At 36.5% G+C, this 20653-nt stretch overlaps 1 protein-coding gene across 8 annotated transcripts; it reads right to left on the bottom strand.

Annotated features, from left to right (window-relative positions):
* Window positions 1-641: 641 nt before the first annotated feature.
* Window positions 642-8417, bottom strand: LOC121241551 (hexokinase-3-like). 8 transcript variants are annotated; one of them, XR_005935734.1, is made up of 7 exons: window positions 3912-4606; window positions 3628-3809; window positions 3266-3340; window positions 2605-2760; window positions 2400-2498; window positions 2196-2324; window positions 642-1079 (listed from the first exon to the last, which is right to left on the bottom strand). XR_005935734.1 is itself a non-coding variant. In XM_041139371.1 (7 exons), the coding sequence occupies exons 3-7, from the start codon at window positions 3637-3639 to the stop codon at window positions 2286-2288; spliced, it is 381 nt and encodes a 126-aa protein (XP_040995305.1). In that variant the 5' UTR covers window positions 3640-3809; window positions 3912-3993; window positions 8264-8417; the 3' UTR covers window positions 2159-2285. The 8 variants fall into 8 exon arrangements, 5 of the variants coding, with proteins under 5 accessions (XP_040995305.1, XP_040995304.1, XP_040995306.1 ...); XM_041139371.1 differs by lacking the exon at window positions 642-1079 and adding an exon at window positions 8264-8417 and having other exon boundaries at window positions 2159-2324; window positions 3912-3993; XM_041139370.1 differs by lacking the exon at window positions 642-1079 and having other exon boundaries at window positions 2159-2324; window positions 3912-3993; window positions 4089-4606.
* Between the last annotated feature and the right edge of the window lie 12236 nt (window positions 8418-20653).

The raw sequence follows: 20653 nt of genomic DNA, 5'->3' as shown, positions 1-20653 counted from the left end.
TGAGTATCAAATCTTTTATTTAATTTGGAATAGAAAAAAACATTTTTGATAATTGTAAAAGCAAGTGATCACTTTTTGTTTTTGTTTTTCATTATCGTTGGTCGTGACACTTTTTTGCACTTAATTTGCAGACACGTGACATGATCAATGTGGGGAAAATGGTTGTTCATCTGCACTGAAATTTTTGCCTTGTGAAATTTTAACATGTTGGAAGCTGAGAAAAGTTGAGATGAGAAGCTGAGATATTAGAAGATAACAAGTGGAACTGGAACATTATGTGAAGCAATGTTTAGCTTTATGTTGAAACTATTTTTTTTTTCATGATCTGTTGGATTTAAGTCGTTTGCTTGTTCAAATTGCATTTTGCATATAAATAAGTTTTAGGGAGTTTGGATTTCCTCCAAGAATCCACTTGATTTAGAAATTCAATTATTATGATTTCAATCCCCCTCATGTTCTGCTCTAAATTGTAATGTTTAAAGTGATAAGAGACATATGAAGTGAATTCTACAATATCTATCGAACAATTCTATCATAACAAATGAAGATTATAAAACCCACTTCCCGTGTCTTATAAAGAACATCCTATCCTTCCTGAAAATCAAGACTGGGAGAGGAAAATTTTATAAAGAACATCAATCTATCAATGGATGAAAATTTCAGAAAAAACAAAAACTATATGTGGACAATCCTTCCTTTATACAAGAAGATATGGAAAAATAACTCTACATTTACAGGGGCTATTTGTATGTAATTGAACATATATTCATAGCAACTGTACACTATCCACACACACTGTCCTCTGAATATGTGGCGGCAAGGAGAGCTGCTCCAATGCCTGGCTAAATACAGAATGATGACAGGCTAAATACAAGCATTTACTTTAAATACATCTTTGGTAAAAAACTAGTTTCAGAGAAGATCAAATGACAACTACAGAAAACTAGTTTTTGGTGATTCACAAGGGAATGGAAAAGGATATTGGTGATGAAGTGTGCCAAAGCCAAGAAAGATCATGTATCATCCATCACCCATGGCTTTGTTTTTTCCCCTTCTTTTTTCTTATTCATTGAAATAATCTGGAGAAAATAAGATAAGAGAGAGACAAAGGAGAGGGAAGTTGTTTCTATCATCACCCTTGGCTACGCTTTTGTTTTTTACCTTTTTTTTATTTAAGGCTTTCAAACGGAGGGAGGTGTAAACAGACACGACCAGAATAAAAATATTTCCAATACCCAGGCATCTCTATCAAATCAGTGATTTCCTTCTTCAACAGATGACTTGAGTCACAGCCCAGAAAGATAAAGGTCATCGCCATTGGCTTCATTCTTTTTTTCATGTAACTTTTATTCATTGAAGGCTTTCAGAAGGGGTAGGAGTGAGCACATACATGAGTAGCAGATCATGTGCAGAATTAAAATATGTCAAGAATCAAGGCATCTATATTCATGCAAGATAATTGTATGTCTCGCATGCTTGTGCAACAGTTTCCATTATGCTAAATCTGTCTTCAGCTCCCAGGATTTGTTTCAACTCCTCAGTTTCCATTACAGCATTCTACCATGGAACTTCACCAAAGTAGGGCCCTTTGGGCTTACTCGTAGGAAGTAAACCTGCAAGAATCATGTAATAACTAATCCAAGGAAACTCCTAGTGAGGAATCAAACACAGGATCTTTGAGTCTACAACTCATCCCAAACCTGCCTATGACCACTAGGCTGCACCCTGACAAGTGCAAGAATGCCCAGACATGTAATTACCATAAGGTTCAAAAACTAGTTAATCCTTTTGAAACCGACAAAGAAACAAAACATCAGCAATCATGGAAATTAATAACATCAATCAATTCAGAACAGCATTGAGCAAACTATAAAATTTTTCACATACACAGACAAAAGAAGCAGAGTCTAAGCTCAATACCCATATAGTATAGCTCAGGTAGGTCAACATTTTATTTCCTATCATCCAAAATTTTTAATAGTCCTTTCATATATTTGAGGAAGCTGAATATGCATGTTTACATAGCATTACAAGTCAATTGGTAACATGATTAAAACAAAGAAAAACATACGAAGGATCTATCTGTGGACAACATAGATGCATGTACCATAGCGTGTTTGTGCATGTGTGTTTTGTTGGGGGGGGGGGGGGGGGGGGGGGGGGGGAGGGGGGATCGTTTGAGAGAGAAAGAGCACCTAAAAATAAATGGCACTGATAATCTGGAAGGAACAGTTCCAAATATATCTGACTCTTGTGACATTCTTAGAAGCACTCTCCTCACAACCTCAACCAAGATACATTCCTGATATCATTTTCTCAAAACCCTGCATCCAAAAAGATTAGGTTTGAGTTAATCCCAAAACAGTAAGCAACAGAAAGGGTAAGCAATCGAACCTTACCTGGTCATTTGGACTAGAGCTATGGGAATCTAAGTCGGTGTCATAAGAAGTTCTCGGCAAATGAGATGACCAGAAATTTCCCCATTCCATATTGATGACCTGATCAGAAGAAAGATGACTCAACATGAACAAGAATATACAAAGTAAATCAACTTGTCAGATGAAGAGTCAGATGATGTCGGCATAGAAACAAAAGAAAGGATACCATGCCTCCAGAAGTTGAGAGAAGCCCTTGACACTTGATGATAGCATCTGTCCGCTCCCAGTAGCAGGCATTTGTACCTGTACCAAATATCACTGCAACAACATTGTCTTCATTGTGATAATGTCCAAGTGCTAATGTTCCCACAGTATCATTGACCTGCTTAGAAAGATGAATGAAATCATGTTCAAAAAACCAGTCAGTCGCACAACTGTGGTAGTCAATAAAAAAAAGCCAATCACGTGTCTGGCTGCACGCATGTCAATCTTATGCATGTCTCCAGAAGTTGAAAACAGTCAGTACATCACCATTTAGGGTGTCATAACAACCATAGCTACAGCCACAATTAGCTATTACTATTGATTGGCTACAAACCTTTTTATGATATAGTCACTATTGACTATATCATAACGAGCATAACTTATTAAAAAGGAGAAAAAGAATGCAACATAATGAGGTCATTAATGCTCAATATCCTTTGTGCAAAATATTACAGACATGTTATCGCATTTTCGTTCAAGTTATTACTCAGGCATGTCATCACATCCAACAATTTAAAATTTTGCAATCATTCCACCAATTAATTAAACGATATTTGATCCTCAATGCACAGTTAGAGACCAATACGACACAAATTAGTCAAGGACGCTCAGGGAGTACTCACCAGTACTGCTACCCGCATATTCAGTCCTTTTCGGATCATTGCTTGTTCTAAGCATTCTGTCACCTCCCTTCGAACCTGACAACCAGATAAAAAAAATATACATATTTCAATATCTCACTAAAACAAATCATGAGAAATGCAGTATAATGTTCATATAGGATTATGCTAAAATTTGATATTGAAAGAACTGTTAAGACCACAGCTTAATTTGGCAAGAAGAGCCTAGCATATTCTCAATCAAAATTTAGCTTGATTTGAAACTACTACGATTCCAATTCCTGCACAACAGAAGCATCTAGGCAATCAACTTTCACAAAGTTTCCCATGATTATGGATCACTGGGAAAAGTACATGAAATTAACCTGACTAACCATTTCTTCAATGTGAAACCCTTTTGTCCATTTAATCAGAATGCCCGATGAAACAGATCTTTGCTTCACTGGAAAAGAGAATGTAAATCCAAGTTCCCCTCTTCCGCTAACTAGAGTTTTGGAACCATCTTCTCCTCTATCAACAAACTCCTTTATATTAAATCAAAGAGGTTCTGCAGGAAATAAAAGCACATAGTAGCATAGCATCAACACATCATAATATTTCATAGTAGTTCTAAATATAGATACAATATTTGAGTTACAAAGTCAATGACCTCACTAGTGCTGGTCATCAGATGGGGGAATGGCTTGTTGTTCCACATGCGGTTCCAGGATTGAGGACCTTTGACCTCCTAGCTGAACCCGCAAGACCCTAAAATTAGTACCCCCAGCATCTAGTGCATAATAAGTTCCTTTCTCACTCCTGATGAAAAAGGTAATGTCAATTTTACCATGGTATTAAATGCAAGATCTTGACAGTACCACCCGCTCATACAGCGATCAGCGATGGGAACAATATGGTCATTGCATGCATCATGACAAACAAAACCAATGCGGACATTAAAGCAATAAAATCATGTTTTATTACTCCTTCAAACATGAATCCTGAACCAAAGTTTTTTTATAGTAACTGAATCCTGAACCAAAATTATGTCTTAGATGAAGCAAAATGGCACCTATAAACATCAGAGAACTCAGGGCAAGACAAAGCCCCAAATTGCAATTTGATCGAATGAAAGGCTAGTGCACGATCAGTTAGTGGCTGTTGGAATCTAATGCAGTATTCCTATGAAACTTCTCTCACATTTACGGACATGTATTTTTTCATATTTTTCTGTAAACCATATTCTTAGATTTTCCAAACAAAACATTCCCATATAAGTGGACGAATTAATCACAATTTTGGAAAGTCAAACCGACATATACAACTATATTGAGTATATATCTAGATTGGTAAGGTGAATGACTTCAAAACTGTAACGCCCCAAACCCAGATGGCCTGGAGAATTACTACCTGTCACTTAAGAACATGTTTTTCAACACAACTAAAATAAAACTCCAAAACTTTATTAGCAAAACTCAATCTCAAGTACTCTAAATAACCACATTGAAACTCTACAAAGTTATTACTGCAGCAAAATAAGCTAAGGAGTCCAAAATCTCCCGGTAGTCATAACAAACCAAACTAATAACTTCAAAAGTCTTACTAAACCCAAGCCCAAGATATAATTAAATCTAAAAGACATAAGACATCAGAATTCCTTCTTCTAACATCCTCTCTCAGCTTAATCATGCTCACCAATCTAATCTAGGTCCTCAGTTGGACTCTCCACATCATCTGAAAAATATTATGAAGATAGGGGGTGAGTTATCAACAACTCAGTAAGCAGAAATCATATGCTAGCGTGTAAACATGAGCATTTACAAAGTAGAGCATGCCGAACAAAATATTTTCCAGAGTTATCATGCAGAACAGAACATATTTTCAAAAGTAACAGAGCGATGGTTTTAAGACAAGTAAAACTCATAGTGCTTTGGCATAACATAAACTGAGTATCATCATCAGATCAAAACAGAGCATCAAACAGAGCAGAGACCATGTTTCACCCCCGTGGTAGGGTTGTGCTAACCCCGGTGGCCAAATCAGGCAGAGACAAAGGTGAAATCTTTCCTTTATTCTTCTCGGAGCCCCGAGTGTGCGCACAGGAAAGACCACAATAAAACCACTTTGTTTCCAAAGTGGGTGCACTCAGAGACAGAGAAGTTGATACCAACCCAAACAGAGCAGAGCATAACAGAGCAGAGCAGAGCAAAGCAGAGACAGAGTCAGATACGAAAACCAGTACACCATGCCAAAGGTTTTCAAATGTTATATCAGAATAATACAGAGTACCAAAACAGAATCAGACAATTTACCCACACTGAACACAAAAGTCAGAACATTTTTCTAAATAAATGCACAACTTTTCATATTCTCAATATCGCTCATTTTTCAGATTTCAGAAACCACATGACAGAATTTAGCTCATGTCTACACAATGCATGCCAGAACATATTTTTCCTTTTTCACACAGATTTCATAAATAATGCAGATGAGTGACCGAGGTTGATTTTTATTTTCACAAGTTCCCAACACAACACAAAATATGCAAGTTTTCATAAAATCAACCTCAGTCTTATTAACTTGTATAAAACCTAGCATAGGAACCCCACTTACCTGACTCCTGCAGCGCATTATCTATGACTTGAATACGGTCTCTATCCGTCTCGTCACCTATTCATAAAAATAATATAAACTAAATATTAAAGTCCAACAACACAAAATTGGTCTTAGACAACTTAATACCCAATTTCTAGACCATAATTCAGTAAGTTTAATCAAACTCAATCAGCCAAATAATAATTTGGACAGCCCACACTTCAACCCAAAATATTCTATACCAATCTCAATATTGTCCAATACAAGCATTAAAACCAATGTCAACTCAAATTCCAATAACTCACACTTATTCCTACAGTTCGCAGTCCCAAACAATTACTAACAATTTAATCAGGACGACACTACACACTACTCTCTCTCCGTTCACAACTCCACAACAGGAAAAAATATCTCAACACTTCTAGATGTTAAAAGGCCCCAACAAACCCTTCTAAACATTTCCAATACATCAAACCAATAATCCAAAAATATATCATCACTTCCTAAAAATCATCAATATTCACCATGACCAACGTCCAACTCAAAACACCAATATTTAAACCCGAAACAGCTAACAAATTTCATAGCATAAACCAATCTCACACAAACAACTCCATCATCCAATCTAACCGATCCTCTTACTCCTAGGACTCAGTCCGGCACCACCAATAAAATAATAGTAAATATGAATTAGAGCATAAATACATTTAAATCTCAAAAGTTCTTTGGGAAAAATACTTACAATGCTATAATATAATTTTTGAGAGATCACGGAGGTGCTAGAAGCGGCAACGCAGCAACAAAACAGTGCCAAAAGCACTGTGGCCGTGGGTCTCAAAAACCCACTTTTGAACGGGTGTAAACGAAGACCCGAGATTGATAGGGTAGGGCTTAGGGATGACGGTGAAGCTAGTGGTGGTGGTGGTTGGCCGTGGGTGGCGGCGCAATAGGCGGTTGAAGTGCAAAAATACCCAAAACGGAAATGTTGATGGTGGGGCTTCACCGGTGACAGATCGGAGGTGGGGTTGGGTCCATTAAGTTGCTAGAAGGTCGAGGATGATGTGGTGAGAAGATGGTGGCCGGGGGTGGCGCGACGGCGGCGCATCGGCGCAAGGAGTGCTGCGGCTTGGTGATGCGCGTGGGAGCTAACGGCGGCGCGGTTGGGGCTGAGATTACAGGGGGTGGTCGCCGGGAAGGACAGTGGGCTGGGCGGTGTCGCGCACGGCAGCGCGAGGCGGCGGGGCTGGGTGGAAGAAGAAACGGACGGAGAGAGAAAGGGAGAGAGTCGTGCGGCGCGCGGGAGAGGAGAGGAGAAAAAGAAAAGAAAAAGAAGGAGAAGAAAAAAAAAAAGAAGAAAAAGAAAAGAGGAAAGAGAAAATGTAAGGAAAGAAATGAGGTCCAATCCTCATATCTTGGGTCACAAAAACGATCCAACGGAAACGATTTTAACACAGCAAGTAAAATAAAATAATTCAAACGCAGTGATTAAAATGAAAATAAATAATTAAACCCCACAACAAGTTGATTTAATTTGAGAAGAAATTTAAACGCATAAAAATAATTAATTTAGAGAAAGCACTTCAAAAATAATTTTCGTAAACTAAAAATCATAAAAATAACACAACTAAAAATCCAACAATTTTAAAACAAGAGAATAAATTTTAAATTAATAACAAATAATCTTTCAATTAAAAAAAACACTAAAATACGGGGTGTTACAAAAACATCCCAATCTTAAAAGCCATGAAGAAGTATCTCCTAAAAGAACCTACCAAATACAACAAGAAGACCGGAAATAGAGTAAAAGGATAGCAAAAAGACCTGCACTTCTTTGAAAACAAAAACAAAAAAAAAAAAATCCAGATAGATAGAGAATTTTGAATAAAAGAGCAGCAGAAAAAATAAAACGAAACAACAAAAAATGACAAATTCGCAACGAAACCAAGACAAAAGTTCAATACACAGGAGAAAGTGACAATAGAACACCACTGAAGTGAACTTGGGAGGGAAACCAAAGAACATATAATGTCACAGGAGTGGAGTTACTCGATCGATAAACAACAAAATTATTACAAAGAAAAACTGTTACGGGAATCAAATAGAGACGGACTTCGATACAATAAAAGTAAAAGGGAATCATAGAGAAATTAAAAGCCCAAAAAGAAACACAAAAGTGTAAAAAGATAACAAAAAGATCAAAACAACAGTTAAACCAGAGGATGAAAGAACAATTATCAAATTCCAAATACAAATCTTGTCAAAAAGGATAGAAAGATTCAAGAAAGACTAAGAAAGAGAGAGATATTAGCATATTAGGGATCGGAGGCAAAACTATTATGTTGATCAAAAGTCTATTAGTGAGTATCAAATCTTTTATTTAATTTTGAAGAAAAAACATTTTGGATGATTGTAAAAGCAAGTGACTACCTTGCTCTGTTTTTGTTTTCATTGTCGTTGGTCGTGACACTATTTTTCACTTGTTAATTTGCAGACACGTGACATGATCAATGTGGGAAAAATGGTTGTTCATCTGCACTGAAGTTTTTGCCTCGTGAAATTGTAACATGTTGGAAGCTAAGAAGAGGTGAGATGAGAAGCTGAGATATTAGCAGATAACAAATGGAACTGGAACATTCCGTGAAGCAGTGTTTTGAAATGCTAGATAACTTTCAGGATACAACGACGTTTGGCTTTATGTTGAAACTGTTTGTGTTGCAACTTTTTTTTTTTTTTAGGTCATGATTTGTTGGATTTAAGTCGTTTGCTTGTTCGAATTGCATTCTGCATATAAATAAGTTTTAGGGGGTTTGGATTTCCTCTAAGAATCCTCTTGATTCAGAAATTCAATTATTGTGATTTCAATCCCCCTCAATGATGAAAAAATACTGGTGTTTTAATTGGTATATAGTTTATTTGATTCTATATAGTTTGTTGTTTGTTGTTTGTCGTATTGTAATGACTTAATATCTATAAAATATGTGTCTTGTAGCAAGAGTCAGATACCAAATGCTCAAAGGCAGGGTTGGGATGAGTTGTAAACTCAAAGATCCCGTGTTTGATTCCTCACTAGGAGTTTCCTTGGATTACTTTGTACATGATTCTTGCAGGTTTACTCCCTACGGTTAAGCCCAAAGTGCCCTTCTTTGGTGAAGTTCCACATAGTAAAAAGAAACTTGTCTGGGTTTTGACTCAAGTCATCTGTTGTGGAAGGAAATCACTGATTTGATAATTTGATAGAGATGCCTAGATATTGGAAATATATTTTTTATTCTGGTCTTGTATGTGTTCACACCTCCCCCTTTTTAAAAGTCTTCAATAAATTAAAAAAAAAAAAAAAAGAGAGAAGAAGAAGAAGAAGAAGAACGTAGCCAAGGGTGATGATAGCTAGAAACAACTTTCCTCTGCTTTGTCTTTCTGTTCTCTTCTTTTCTCCGGATTATTTCAATGAATAAGCAAAGAAGAAGGAAAAATGCAAAGCCAAGGGTGATGATAGATGATCTTTCTTGGCTTTGGCACACTTCATCACCAATATCCTTTTCCATTCCCTTATAATTGACCGATTGTTCTTCAAGTTTCCATTCCAAAATATCAATCATCCTTTCATCACTTGCATTTCATAGTAGTTGTCAGCAGTTTTAGATCGTAATGATAGTTATTTTCTGTAGTTGTTATTTGATCATGAGATATTTTAAGGTGGTGAAAGGAACTCCAATTACTAACAGAAATCACCCTTTTCCATCCTTTTTTCTGTAGTTGTTGATGTATATGTGACCATGCTTAGCAATGTGCTACTTCGTTCAGGCCAAATGCAAGCCGTCTTTGTTGTGAAGCGGGTTGTGCATCTACATTAAGTTATATTGGTTGCGAAATATTATGCAGAGTGGTTTCATGGAGATGCTTTTGGACTCAATCCAGAGAACATCGATAAGCTTATCGGATTTAGGTGCCATGTATGTCGCAAAAGGGACCCTCCTATCTGCCCCGGTGTTCAGGCTGTGAAGAGTGATGTGTCACAGTTGGTTGAGGGACAAAGTAATGCTATGGTTGATTGTAATGAAGAAGTATCTAATGCTGTTCCACCATTGAGTGAGGTATACTTTTGGAACAATTTGGCTCCAATGCCTGCACCTTGTATATAATATATATATATATATATATATATATATATATATATATATAACAGCGGAAAGAATGAAAAGTCGAAGCTGACTGAAAAAGAAGAGAAGGAAGAGAATGAAAGAATTAGAGTTAATTGCACAATAATTAAATTATGCAAGCACAAAATAAAAAAGCAGTTAAACCAGTCATATGCATGTATGAATATGCAAAATTAATTGTAATAAACATATAAGTTTTATTAAAATTAACAAGTTTAAAGTAATTACAGGTGAAATGTAGTGTATATTTGTACTTACAGAAATCAGGATATATAAGGAGACTCAAGATTAGGGAGAGAGGATCAGAAATGTTTCTCTCGAGTATGAGTTCTGCCTTAGCTCAAGGGTAAGGTTCTCCTTTTATAATATAAGGAGTTCCTGTTTACAATCATTAAAGTAAAACAGTAAATCAATCCGTGAATGAACAGTAGGAATTGTTTAAGCACGGGGCACAGATGGTATCATCATTATGTCTTCTAGCTAGCTGCTTTAGGCATAAGATGACAAAATAACATTCGGTTGTCTCTGTGTCTTCCAGCTGGCTGCTTTAGGCACAAAGCGACAAATATCTCAAAGAGGACTCTGGTTAGTTTTCTTTGAACTCAAGTAGTAGTCAATCATCTTCCAACTTTGGAATGTCTTCGGAGTCATGACCAAATAGATTACTGTATGAAGCCTCTGAGGATGCTTCAGAATTCTCTTCTTCAGAATTATTACTCGCGGACTTGGACAGTTGTTGCTCAAGCAATTTTATTAAATCTTTTTTATCAAGTCTATTGAGGATATTATCTTTGACAGACTTAGAAGATTTCTTTGAGGATGAGTTGGTAGCTTTTCCTCTTGCTGAAGCAGTTGGTGAATTAGGAGCCTGAATCATTAATGGATATTCAGGAACAGGTGAACCAGATTTAATTGCAGGAAATTCCTTTTTGTCTTGTAAATCAGGGGCGACTTGAGGAAAATCTTTAATTATCTGGTTGATCACTTTATCAGTATATCCGAACCTATCTCACCATTTCGTGAAGTAAGCTCGGTTAATTATATTAACATTTTTCTCATAAGTCCATTTGAAGATCCACGGTAATTTGTAGTTCTTGCAAAAATGGAGCTCATAAGGAAACATCTGTGAATGCCGGTTTAGTTTTGTACTAGCAACTTGTTGATAGAATGTAAAAGCTCTGGCGAGCTGCTCAGGAAGATTGTCTGGAATTAAACCAAATTGCTCTCACCATTGGAGAAACCATTAAGGGAAAGTTCATTTGAATCTTGTATCAAAATTGATGAACCATGAATGGCTCATATCAGGTACCTGAAAAAATATGAAGCTTCTTCAGGCAGTTATGTAATCAAAGTAATTATAACTCAGTGTAGAATCTGAGAGTCTTTTGGGAGTCCATGGGTTTGTTCCCCATTCGGCTTCTGTAATGACTCGGAGGATATAAGTACTGTGATAAATTAGTTTGGTAGAATCATTCTTATCATAAATTGGTTTTATGACAAGAGAGTTGGTGAGAATTAAAATACTGGAATAATACTGGAGATTTTTGGATGAATCTTCAGGTATCCAGTAGAAATTTGGGGGAAAAAAAGAAGAGGCTATTTTGAATGAATCTGTTAGATTAGAACGATTAGGCTCTATATGAAATAGATGAGTAATAAATGGCTTCTTCATATATTCAGATTTTCCTTTTGGGAGGAAAAACTGAGGAGTAATTAAAGCAGATATTTTTGATGCCACTGCTTTTGCATATGGATCAAAAGATGTAGAAACCGTAGACGCAAAGGTCGCCGGTTGCACAATTTTACCAAGAGGTGTGAATCTATTGGCAATATCCAGTGTTGTTGATGAGGCACTGAGCACAATGGTGAATTCAAACTCATTCTTGATGAGTTTTATACTGGGTATTGGAGGTGGGGGTTCGCTCTCTGTTTTTCTTTTCCTTTCTTCTTGCTCACGCTCATGGTTGAGTGTCTGCAAGAACTCTCTGGTAAGAAAATCAGGGATATAATTATTAGTGCCTTTGATATATTCAATATCAAAATAAAAAACACTTAAAATACCTTGCCATCGTGCAAAAATATGTTTTGATGTAATATTTTCAACATCTTGTTCTAAAACAAATTTAGCACTCATGCAATCAATTCGGAGTAAAAATTTTTTGTTTAACAAATCAGATTGAAATTTAGAAATACATAGTACTATAGATAAAATTTCTTTTTTAATAGTACTATATTTCTCTTGTGTAAGATTCCAGGAGGACCAGCTATTAATTCATGGATTTTTTATTTTTCTGGAGCATCTGTACTACTAGATAACTGGAGATCTTCGACTAAGAACTCTTTGGTTAGGAAAAGAAATATCGAATATGCTAGTGGGCATTGAAATATATTTTGTTTTTAACTCTCTCATTTGAGGCTCAAGCATTTGTCTCCATCCATCTCACCAAAAGCGGGGAAGAGAAAGAGAAAGAGAAAGAAAGTTTGAGAACCATTTATGTTTGATCCTATGACAAATAGTGATGCCACGTGTTCTCTCCACAGTTTTTAACTGAATAAATGGTGACAGAAACAACCTCTGTAAATTTTTTGCATCTCCACCCCCATGGAATAGGGTGGCAGATAAGATCATAGGATCAAGTACTGTGCACTGTGTTAGTTGCCTTTTATAGATACAAACCCAGAAACACATTAGTATTCGCATCAGGGTGTCCATTGCAAAATTTTTTAGCTGAGGGAGGGCATGCATGGCAAATGATCCCATGCAGCTGTGTGAAGGTTAAAAAAAAGTCAGTTTTAGCTCATTTATGTAATACTATTCACCTTACAATTATACTTGAAGATGTAGTTCGCCACTTCACTAATTCAGGTGAAATTCGTAACTTGCCCGTTTACATTTTCTATATATTTGTTTTATGGTTGGATCTGTGAATTATATGATCATGCGAGGTTCAAAATCTACACAATCCAATCATCCCTAGAGTATCGTGCCATCATAAGCTCTCCATACTTGTATATATAGTTTTTTTTTATAAGTAAGAAATTTCATTGATCGAATAAAACTAGACAAAACCTATGTACACAGGAAGTACACCTAGTTACATATTAGAAAGCTTAAAAGAAAGCAAAAACTCATGAACATTCCCTCCCTTTAAAACTATAGCTGAAGAAAGTACAAAATAATTCCATAATTCCCCCCCCCCCCCCCCCCCCCCCCAAAGTTCTCTCCTTCTTGGTGAAGCATCTCTCATTTCTTTCCATCCATATACACCACAATAAGCACAAAGGAGCCATCCTCGACGTCGCAGCCAGTTGAGGACTCTGATGATGCCTATTCCAGCATGCAAAGAGCTCCACCACACTCTTAGGCATAATCCAAGACAGTCCAGCTCTACTAAGTAGGTCATCCCATACTCCCTTGCCACCTCGCAGTGTAGAAGAAGATGATCAATCGATTCACCATTGTTCTTACACATGTAGCATCACTCTATTACGACCATTCCCCGTGCCCTTAAGTTGTTAGCCATCAAAATCTTTCCTAAAGTTGTTGGCTAAGTAAAAAAAGCAACTTTAATTTGGGAGGCACATGAACTCTCCAAATACCCTTCCATTGAAACGCAATGGGCTGATAATTTACCTTTCGACCCATGACCATTCTCCACAACGAAGTCCCTTACAATTGGAATCTCCACAACCACTTTTCTAGTAGGGCTTTATTAAAAGTGATCAAGTTACGTACCCCCAAATCTCCCAACTTCTTCAGACTGCACACTTTTTGCCAATTCACAAGATGAAATTTATTTTCCTCACCCATGCCTCCCCATGAAAAGGCTCTAAATAGCTTTTCAATCCAATTAGACATCCCCACCAGTAAAGGAAATAAGGAAATAAAGTACATTGGGAGATTGAAAATGGTACTTTGGATGAGTGTTACTCTCCCTCCTTTTGAAAGATAAAGCTGCTTCCAGCCTGACAACCTTTTTTCTGTCCTAAATGTTTTTTGCTTTAAAAGAAGCCCCCAAAGGGAGTCCGAGGTATTTCATAGGAAGAGTAGCCACTTTGCATCCCAATAACTTAGCTAGGAGGTTAATATTCGCCACCTCCCCAACTGGGACCAATTCTAAGTTACCCAAATTCACCTTAAGTCTCCAAACAGTTTTGAAACAAAATAGGACAGCCCTTAAAGCTTGAATCTGTTCGTTGTCTGCATCACAAAAAATTAGAGTATCATCCACAAATAATAAATGAGAGATAGATAAAGCCTCATTATTAACGTTACCCACTGTGAAACTAGCAAGAAAACCCCCCTAACAACAGCCTCCACTATGTGACTTGGAGCCTCTATAACTACAACAAAGAGAAAAGGAGATAGCGGATCCCCTTGTCTCAAATCCCTCGAACTCTGAAAAAATCACAAGGTTGGCCATTGACTAATATGGAACACGGGCAGTCGAAACACAATGTTTGATCCATCTACACCCCTTATCCCCGAAGCCGGAATCTTCTCAACATATATAGTAAAAAATCCCAGCATACATGATCATATGCCTTTTTCATATCTAGCTTGCAAAGGACTCCCAGAATGCCATCCCTCAACTGACTGTCCAAGCATTCATTTGCAATTAAAACATAGTCCAAGATTTGCCTACCTCATACAAAAACATTTTGAGACTTGGAGATAATTTTATCCATCACCAAACTCATACGATTTGCTAATTCCTTAGACTTATGCCTATTTTTTTGAATAAAATTATTACTTATAAAAAAAACACACCTTAGATCCCGCCAACCAGGTTAGTAGGATAGAAATCTTTCAACTCAATGGCCCCCGCTATTTTCAGAATAAGGGCAATGAAAGTAGCATTAAGGGAAATCTTCTATGTTAATCGAGTATATATTGACTTGTGATGTCATATTCAGCCACATAATTCTCCCAGAATTCCTTGAGGCTCTGGAAATATGTATAAATGTTATATTTATACATATAGGAAGATTACATGCCATGGTTTTATCCTTTTCGTTTCGTCTCAAGGTGCCCATTGTTCAGTTTGGGGCCTTTTCTTTTCTTTATTGATTGAGGTAGGGCTATGGCGGTTTTCGGGATCATTTAATATTGGATTATTATCTTTGTGCTAGTGTTTCTATTTTTTTTTTCGATGTCATATTGTAAAGGATCAAGAATGAGATATGTTAAAGCATTTTCTTTTTATCATTTGGATGCAAGCTATTTTTCCTTGGATTTGAAAATCTATTGATTTTCTTATTTTCTGGTCACCGAGACAATCTATAATGTATTATGATATCTTGGACTTGTTGCAGGTTTTCATTGATCTTCACAAAAGGATAATTTATGCTCATTCAGGCGAAAATGCTAGGGTTTCCTCTTGGGTTCTAAGTTCTTCCTGATGGAGATTGCCCATCAGTGCTATGTTCAATCGTAGAACCTTTTTAATATTCTTTTTCAGGTGGGACGGGTTGTGGTAATATACTGACTTGGTCTAGGTTTTGTTCCACAATTGGGACTGACAAATTGATGCAATTGAAAGGCAAAGGACTTGACAAAAAAGTAGAATTAATTCATTTTAGGGGATGTTAGACAGTGTAGATCAAATACTCGATATTCTTGCAACATCAATCATAAAGGTATATTTAGATCATTCTCTCCTCTTTTTAATTCTTAATAGAATGAGACTCGTCTTCCAACTTGTAGGCAGGACTGCCTTGTTCTTGTGAAACCTTATCCTCAAAGTGGGTGGGGGAATAGGATCCTTTTCTTTTAGATAAATGTAGATGTTCGTTCTGGGAAAAGAAATCAATGAAGAGGTTGAGTTGAACGGCTGTGGAATTTTTGTTTAGATTCAAATGCAGAGGTTCAATTGAGCAACTGTGGCTGTTAAGATCGAAGTCAAGGAATGAATTATCAGGAAAAGGAAAAAAAAAAAAAATCACTATTTATGACTTGCGTTTACAGTACAGCTATATAGGGTTCTGGGTTTATTTGTTTTTTTTTTCTCAGTAAGTATTGTGAGATTCACTGTATGTTTATTTTTCTCTTGCTCTGAATCTTTTAAGAGTTTGCTATGTATCTTGCTCTTGGAGGTCTTGGTCTCAATTATAATGTAAATATAATAGATTTTTCTCACTTTTTTATGTTTTTTTCCTTGTAGAAAAATGTTGTGTTACCTTGTGAAATGATGTTTTCATAAATTTGTTTGTGAGTAATGCTCGACACAATCTTGAGTTGTGCAAGAATCACGTATTCTTTTTTTAAAAAAAGGAGTCAACTATTAAAAAGTTAATTTTTTTAATAATTTTTTTATGTGAGTTTTTTATGTAGTCACATTTTTAAAAAGAGTGCAATATTTGTGTACTCTATGACTATAAATATCATTTCTCGTTTATTTTACGGTGACCTTTTTCTACTCCTTTTTCTACTCACGTCTAGTGCTGCTCCATTCAACACCCTCGTCATGGTTTCAATATGATCCACCCCAATCTTTCTTGCCACTCTAGCCTTGATCAACGCTTGTTGAGACAACCGCACGGCACAGGCCAATATTGTTGACCACTTGTAACTTGGAATCGTGTCTCTTGATTAATCAATCCAGAGCAAAATATGACGACATTTCTTAGGCCCATTTGGTTGCAAGACTTAGTTGACATCAATTCAATTCAGTCTAATTTTAAGCTGAGTTTAACATCTAAATATCCAATTATCAAATTATTAAATTCATCTTAACTCTACCTTCTTACACGTGGAAATTATAATTTTTTCAATTCAACACATATTTATACGTGAGATCCATAACCTTTTTCAATTTTTTATAAATAGTATCAAACTCATCTTAGCATCTAAATACATATAAACTCATTTTAGATGGGCCCCACATAACTCACTCCGCCTACTCAACTCACTACTATTCCTAAAGAATTCAGTTTAGCTCAGTTCAACATCCAAACTCAGCCTTAATATCCAAACTCAGTCTTAATGTATCGTGATGTCACAGTCCACAAATCGAACTAGAAAATATTGTCAAGAAATGTTATTAAAAAGGAAAGAGAAATGCTTGGGACCGGATGTGTTTAAAACAACTTTTCGCACCAACCAATGGTAATGTGCCACGTAGGCATTCCATGAAAACACCACAAGAACTTGCGTCCATCCGATCACCTCTTTTCCTTTGAATTGCTCTCTCATCAGAAAAATGGAACACAGAACAACAGAAAAAAGGAGAAGACCACACGGCACCAAAAATGAAACTCCATTCCCATTGCCATTGCCCTCATCATTAGCCAATATTATTCCCATGGCACCTTCGGCAAGAGCATGATACCCCTTTTCAACTCTTCCAATTTCCCCACGGAGACATACCAAAATCTTGTCTTTCACTTTCTTGGGACCAAGAGTTCCAGCTTGACAGAGAAGACTACATGGGAATTTTTATTTTAAAATAAAATAATTTAACAGTTTATGATAGGAAAATGGAAGAAATTCATTTGTATTATTTGAGCGATAGGAGCATTTGTGCTTACGCTTATGGAGCTGATGCATTAGCAGCAACAGCATCTCCAGCACTATTCAGTGGATATCATTGTGGCGTTCCTTTTGTTTTGTTCGTCGTCGTGGGAGAGGGTTTTTTCTCTGAGAAAAGCATGAGTGCAAATGGTGGAGGGAGATAGATTCGGAGGGAGGAAGAGAGATTCAGAAGAAAAGAGGGGATCAGGTAGACGCAGGTTCTTGCGGTGTTTTCCAGGAGTGCCTACATGGCACATTACCATTGGCCGGTGCGAAAAGTTGTTTTAAACCCATCCAGTGCCCCCAAGCTTTTCTCAAAAGGAAAATATATGCGGCTAGCTTTGCCCTTTCATTTTGACCGTTCATGTATTTAATTTTTTTTTACTTAATGGTTAAGGAAGTGACTTTTGATATATTGAGATATTTTTCTAGTTTTTAAAAATATTTAAAAATGGGAAAAGGAATAGAACGAAAAAATAAAATATAGAATTTTTACTAGTGGGCACGCCCATCGGTCAAAGATGGGCAGCATACTAGCATCACTCTATTAAAAATAGTTCTCTCTTTTGTCCTAGAATTATGAAATGCATAATGGCTTTTACATTTTTATGGAAGTGTTACAGTCATATAGAGATTTTATAAAAATAAATTTATAAATTGATATGGTTTCATATGATAGGTTCAATTTAATTTATAATAAAAATAGTTTAACAATCTAACATACCATATCGTCACTGATTTATAAATTTAGTTTTGTAAAATTTTTTCATGACTAAAGCATTTTATAGAGAATGTATTTTGGTAAGCATACACTCCCTTATTCGAGAATGGGGTTGCTTCTAAAACATTCCCACACCCTTGCACTACAACAAGTACTCTTCATCATCACCGGTAAATGTACAGCGAAAAAATGTGTTATGAGTTTAGTAGGTGGCATTTTTCTGTATAATAGAGTTATGCTATATTCTACGTACATGTATCTAAATGTAATTTCTATTGATCTGAAAATACAGAAAGCCTTTTATCACATTTCTTATATATTGTTGTCACAGGGATTAGGCTTAGCAATGCAAATTAATGTTTTGGAGTCTTTATTAATATACTAACAAAACTGAAAACTTAAACAGGTATACCTGATAAAAGTTGTTTGACATTGTCTAATCGACCCTCTAAAATAATGACAACAATAGTACAATAATAATAAGTAGAAAAGGAGAATGATTAAATATATAAACATTTTCACAATCTATTACTTTCTTTTTTTTTTTTTTTTTTAGAAGAGCACAAGTTTACCTGTTCATGAGTGACCTCGTCTCAATTTTTATTAATAAACCCTCATTTATGATGGAGGAAAATCGTGGTTACAGACCGACACCTGAGGTTACAAAATAAACAAAAATTCCAAAACCAGGTGTCAAAAGTACTAGAAGCCTCTAACCAAGAAAAAAACCCTCAAGCCAAGACATACTAAAAAACGACAAATAAAACCATACCTGTAAAAAAACCACCAAACAAACGTTGTTAATTAAAAAAAAAAACATAAAATCATAAAAACTTACCAATCCAACCTGAGGACATAAATTCCGCATGATCATTACGCTAACAGCAACGCAAAGATGGCAAACCCAGTGTATCCAAACGGATTAAACCTCGAAGCACCCTTGGCACGTCCCTAAGAAATCTCCATTCAGAGTTAAGACCCGACGCACCACTCCGAGCCAACCAATCAGCAACTTTATTGCCTTCCCTATAAACATGTCTTACTATGCATACCATAGAATCAATAAGGGCCAAAGTATCTTCCCAAAAATCTTCCAAGTACCACACCCCACACCTTCTCCTATTCCACCACGAGATCACCACTCGAGAACTAATTCAATTTCCACAAAATTAATCCCCAGATCCTTACAGGCTTTGAGACCCTGCATAACAGCTAACAATTCTGCTCTATTATTTGAACCGACTCCAATATAAGAATTAAAGGCGTGAATCATATGACCTTGATCATTTCTAATAATACCACCCACCCCTGAAGAACCTGGATTACCAAGACTACTCCCGTCTGTATTCAACTTAAACCACCCTTGAGCTGGCTTTCTCCAAGCAACTAGCTTTAAATACTTCCTATCAGGGACCAACGTTGGAATATTTAATATCTGTAACATCTGTGAATCATGCCTAGAACATTTTCTCACCTTTTTCATATCGCGACCAACTAATCCCATCCATTTGCTAATAGAAAGCCGAACCGAACTAATAGACTGAAAACAACCCTCCATACGTGCAGTAAATCTTCTACACCAAAGGTGCCAAGTAATAATAGAAGGTAGAAGCCCCACTATAATCCCCACTTGAGAGTCTGATGCCGCACGTCAAAACCAAATTTTCACCGTCTCCCTCCAAGTAAAACCAAGAGGAATACCAAAAATAGCACCATAATAATGCCATATCGCCGTTGCAAACTCACCTCCAAAAAGTTCGTGGTTTTGGTCTTTATACTTACCTACATCACAACAATCACAACGAGAAACTATCTGGATCCCAATTCGTCGAAGATGATCATCTACGCTTAAAGCCATATTCCACACTTTCCACATCAAAACCAAAATTTTAAGTGGAAGCAACTTATGCCACATCCAAGGATACCACTCCATACTAGAGCCGTGTATTCGAATGCAATCCCAAGCGGATTTAGTAGAAAAACTCCCACTCTCATTCTTCATCCAGATCAATACATCAGATCCTCCCTTACAGCCTGCCAAAGCCTCAACAATTTCCTCCACACTATCCTGTCCAACTAACGTACTTAACGGCTCCACATTCCAACTATTGGACAACTTGCACTCTTTAACTTTCAACATCGGATTGCCCACTATCTGGAACTCATCAATTAAATGACCCCCATCTCTCCATTTATCATACCAGAATAAAATTTTCCCATCTCTAACTCTCCACTTTGCATTATTAATGACACTAGGAATACTTTTAACAATCATTTTCCAAAACCTCGTTCCTTTTTTCATGTCAATGAGACACCAATTTGAAGATCCCACATATTTTTCCTTAAAGAACCTAGCCCACAGGGACTCTCCTTGCATTAAATTCTATGCAAACCTCATATGCAATGCTTTTTGCATATCCTCCAAG

Source organism: Juglans microcarpa x Juglans regia, chromosome 7S, assembly GCF_004785595.1.
Source record: "Juglans microcarpa x Juglans regia isolate MS1-56 chromosome 7S, Jm3101_v1.0, whole genome shotgun sequence".
Taxonomy (NCBI): Eukaryota; Viridiplantae; Streptophyta; class Magnoliopsida; order Fagales; family Juglandaceae; genus Juglans; species Juglans microcarpa x Juglans regia.
Note: the sequence above shows the minus strand (reverse complement) of the source record. Positions and strands in the feature narration are given on the sequence as shown.

Coding starts and splice junctions, on each gene's coding strand:
- LOC121241551 (XM_041139371.1), bottom strand. Junction 2,499..2,604: donor TCTCAACTTCTGGAGGCATG/GTATCCTTTCTT, acceptor TCTTCTGATCAG/GTCATCAATATGGAATGGGG. Junction 2,325..2,399: donor GCTCTAGTCCAAATGACCAG/GTAAGGTTCGAT, acceptor TTTTGGATGCAG/GGTTTTGAGAAAATGATATC.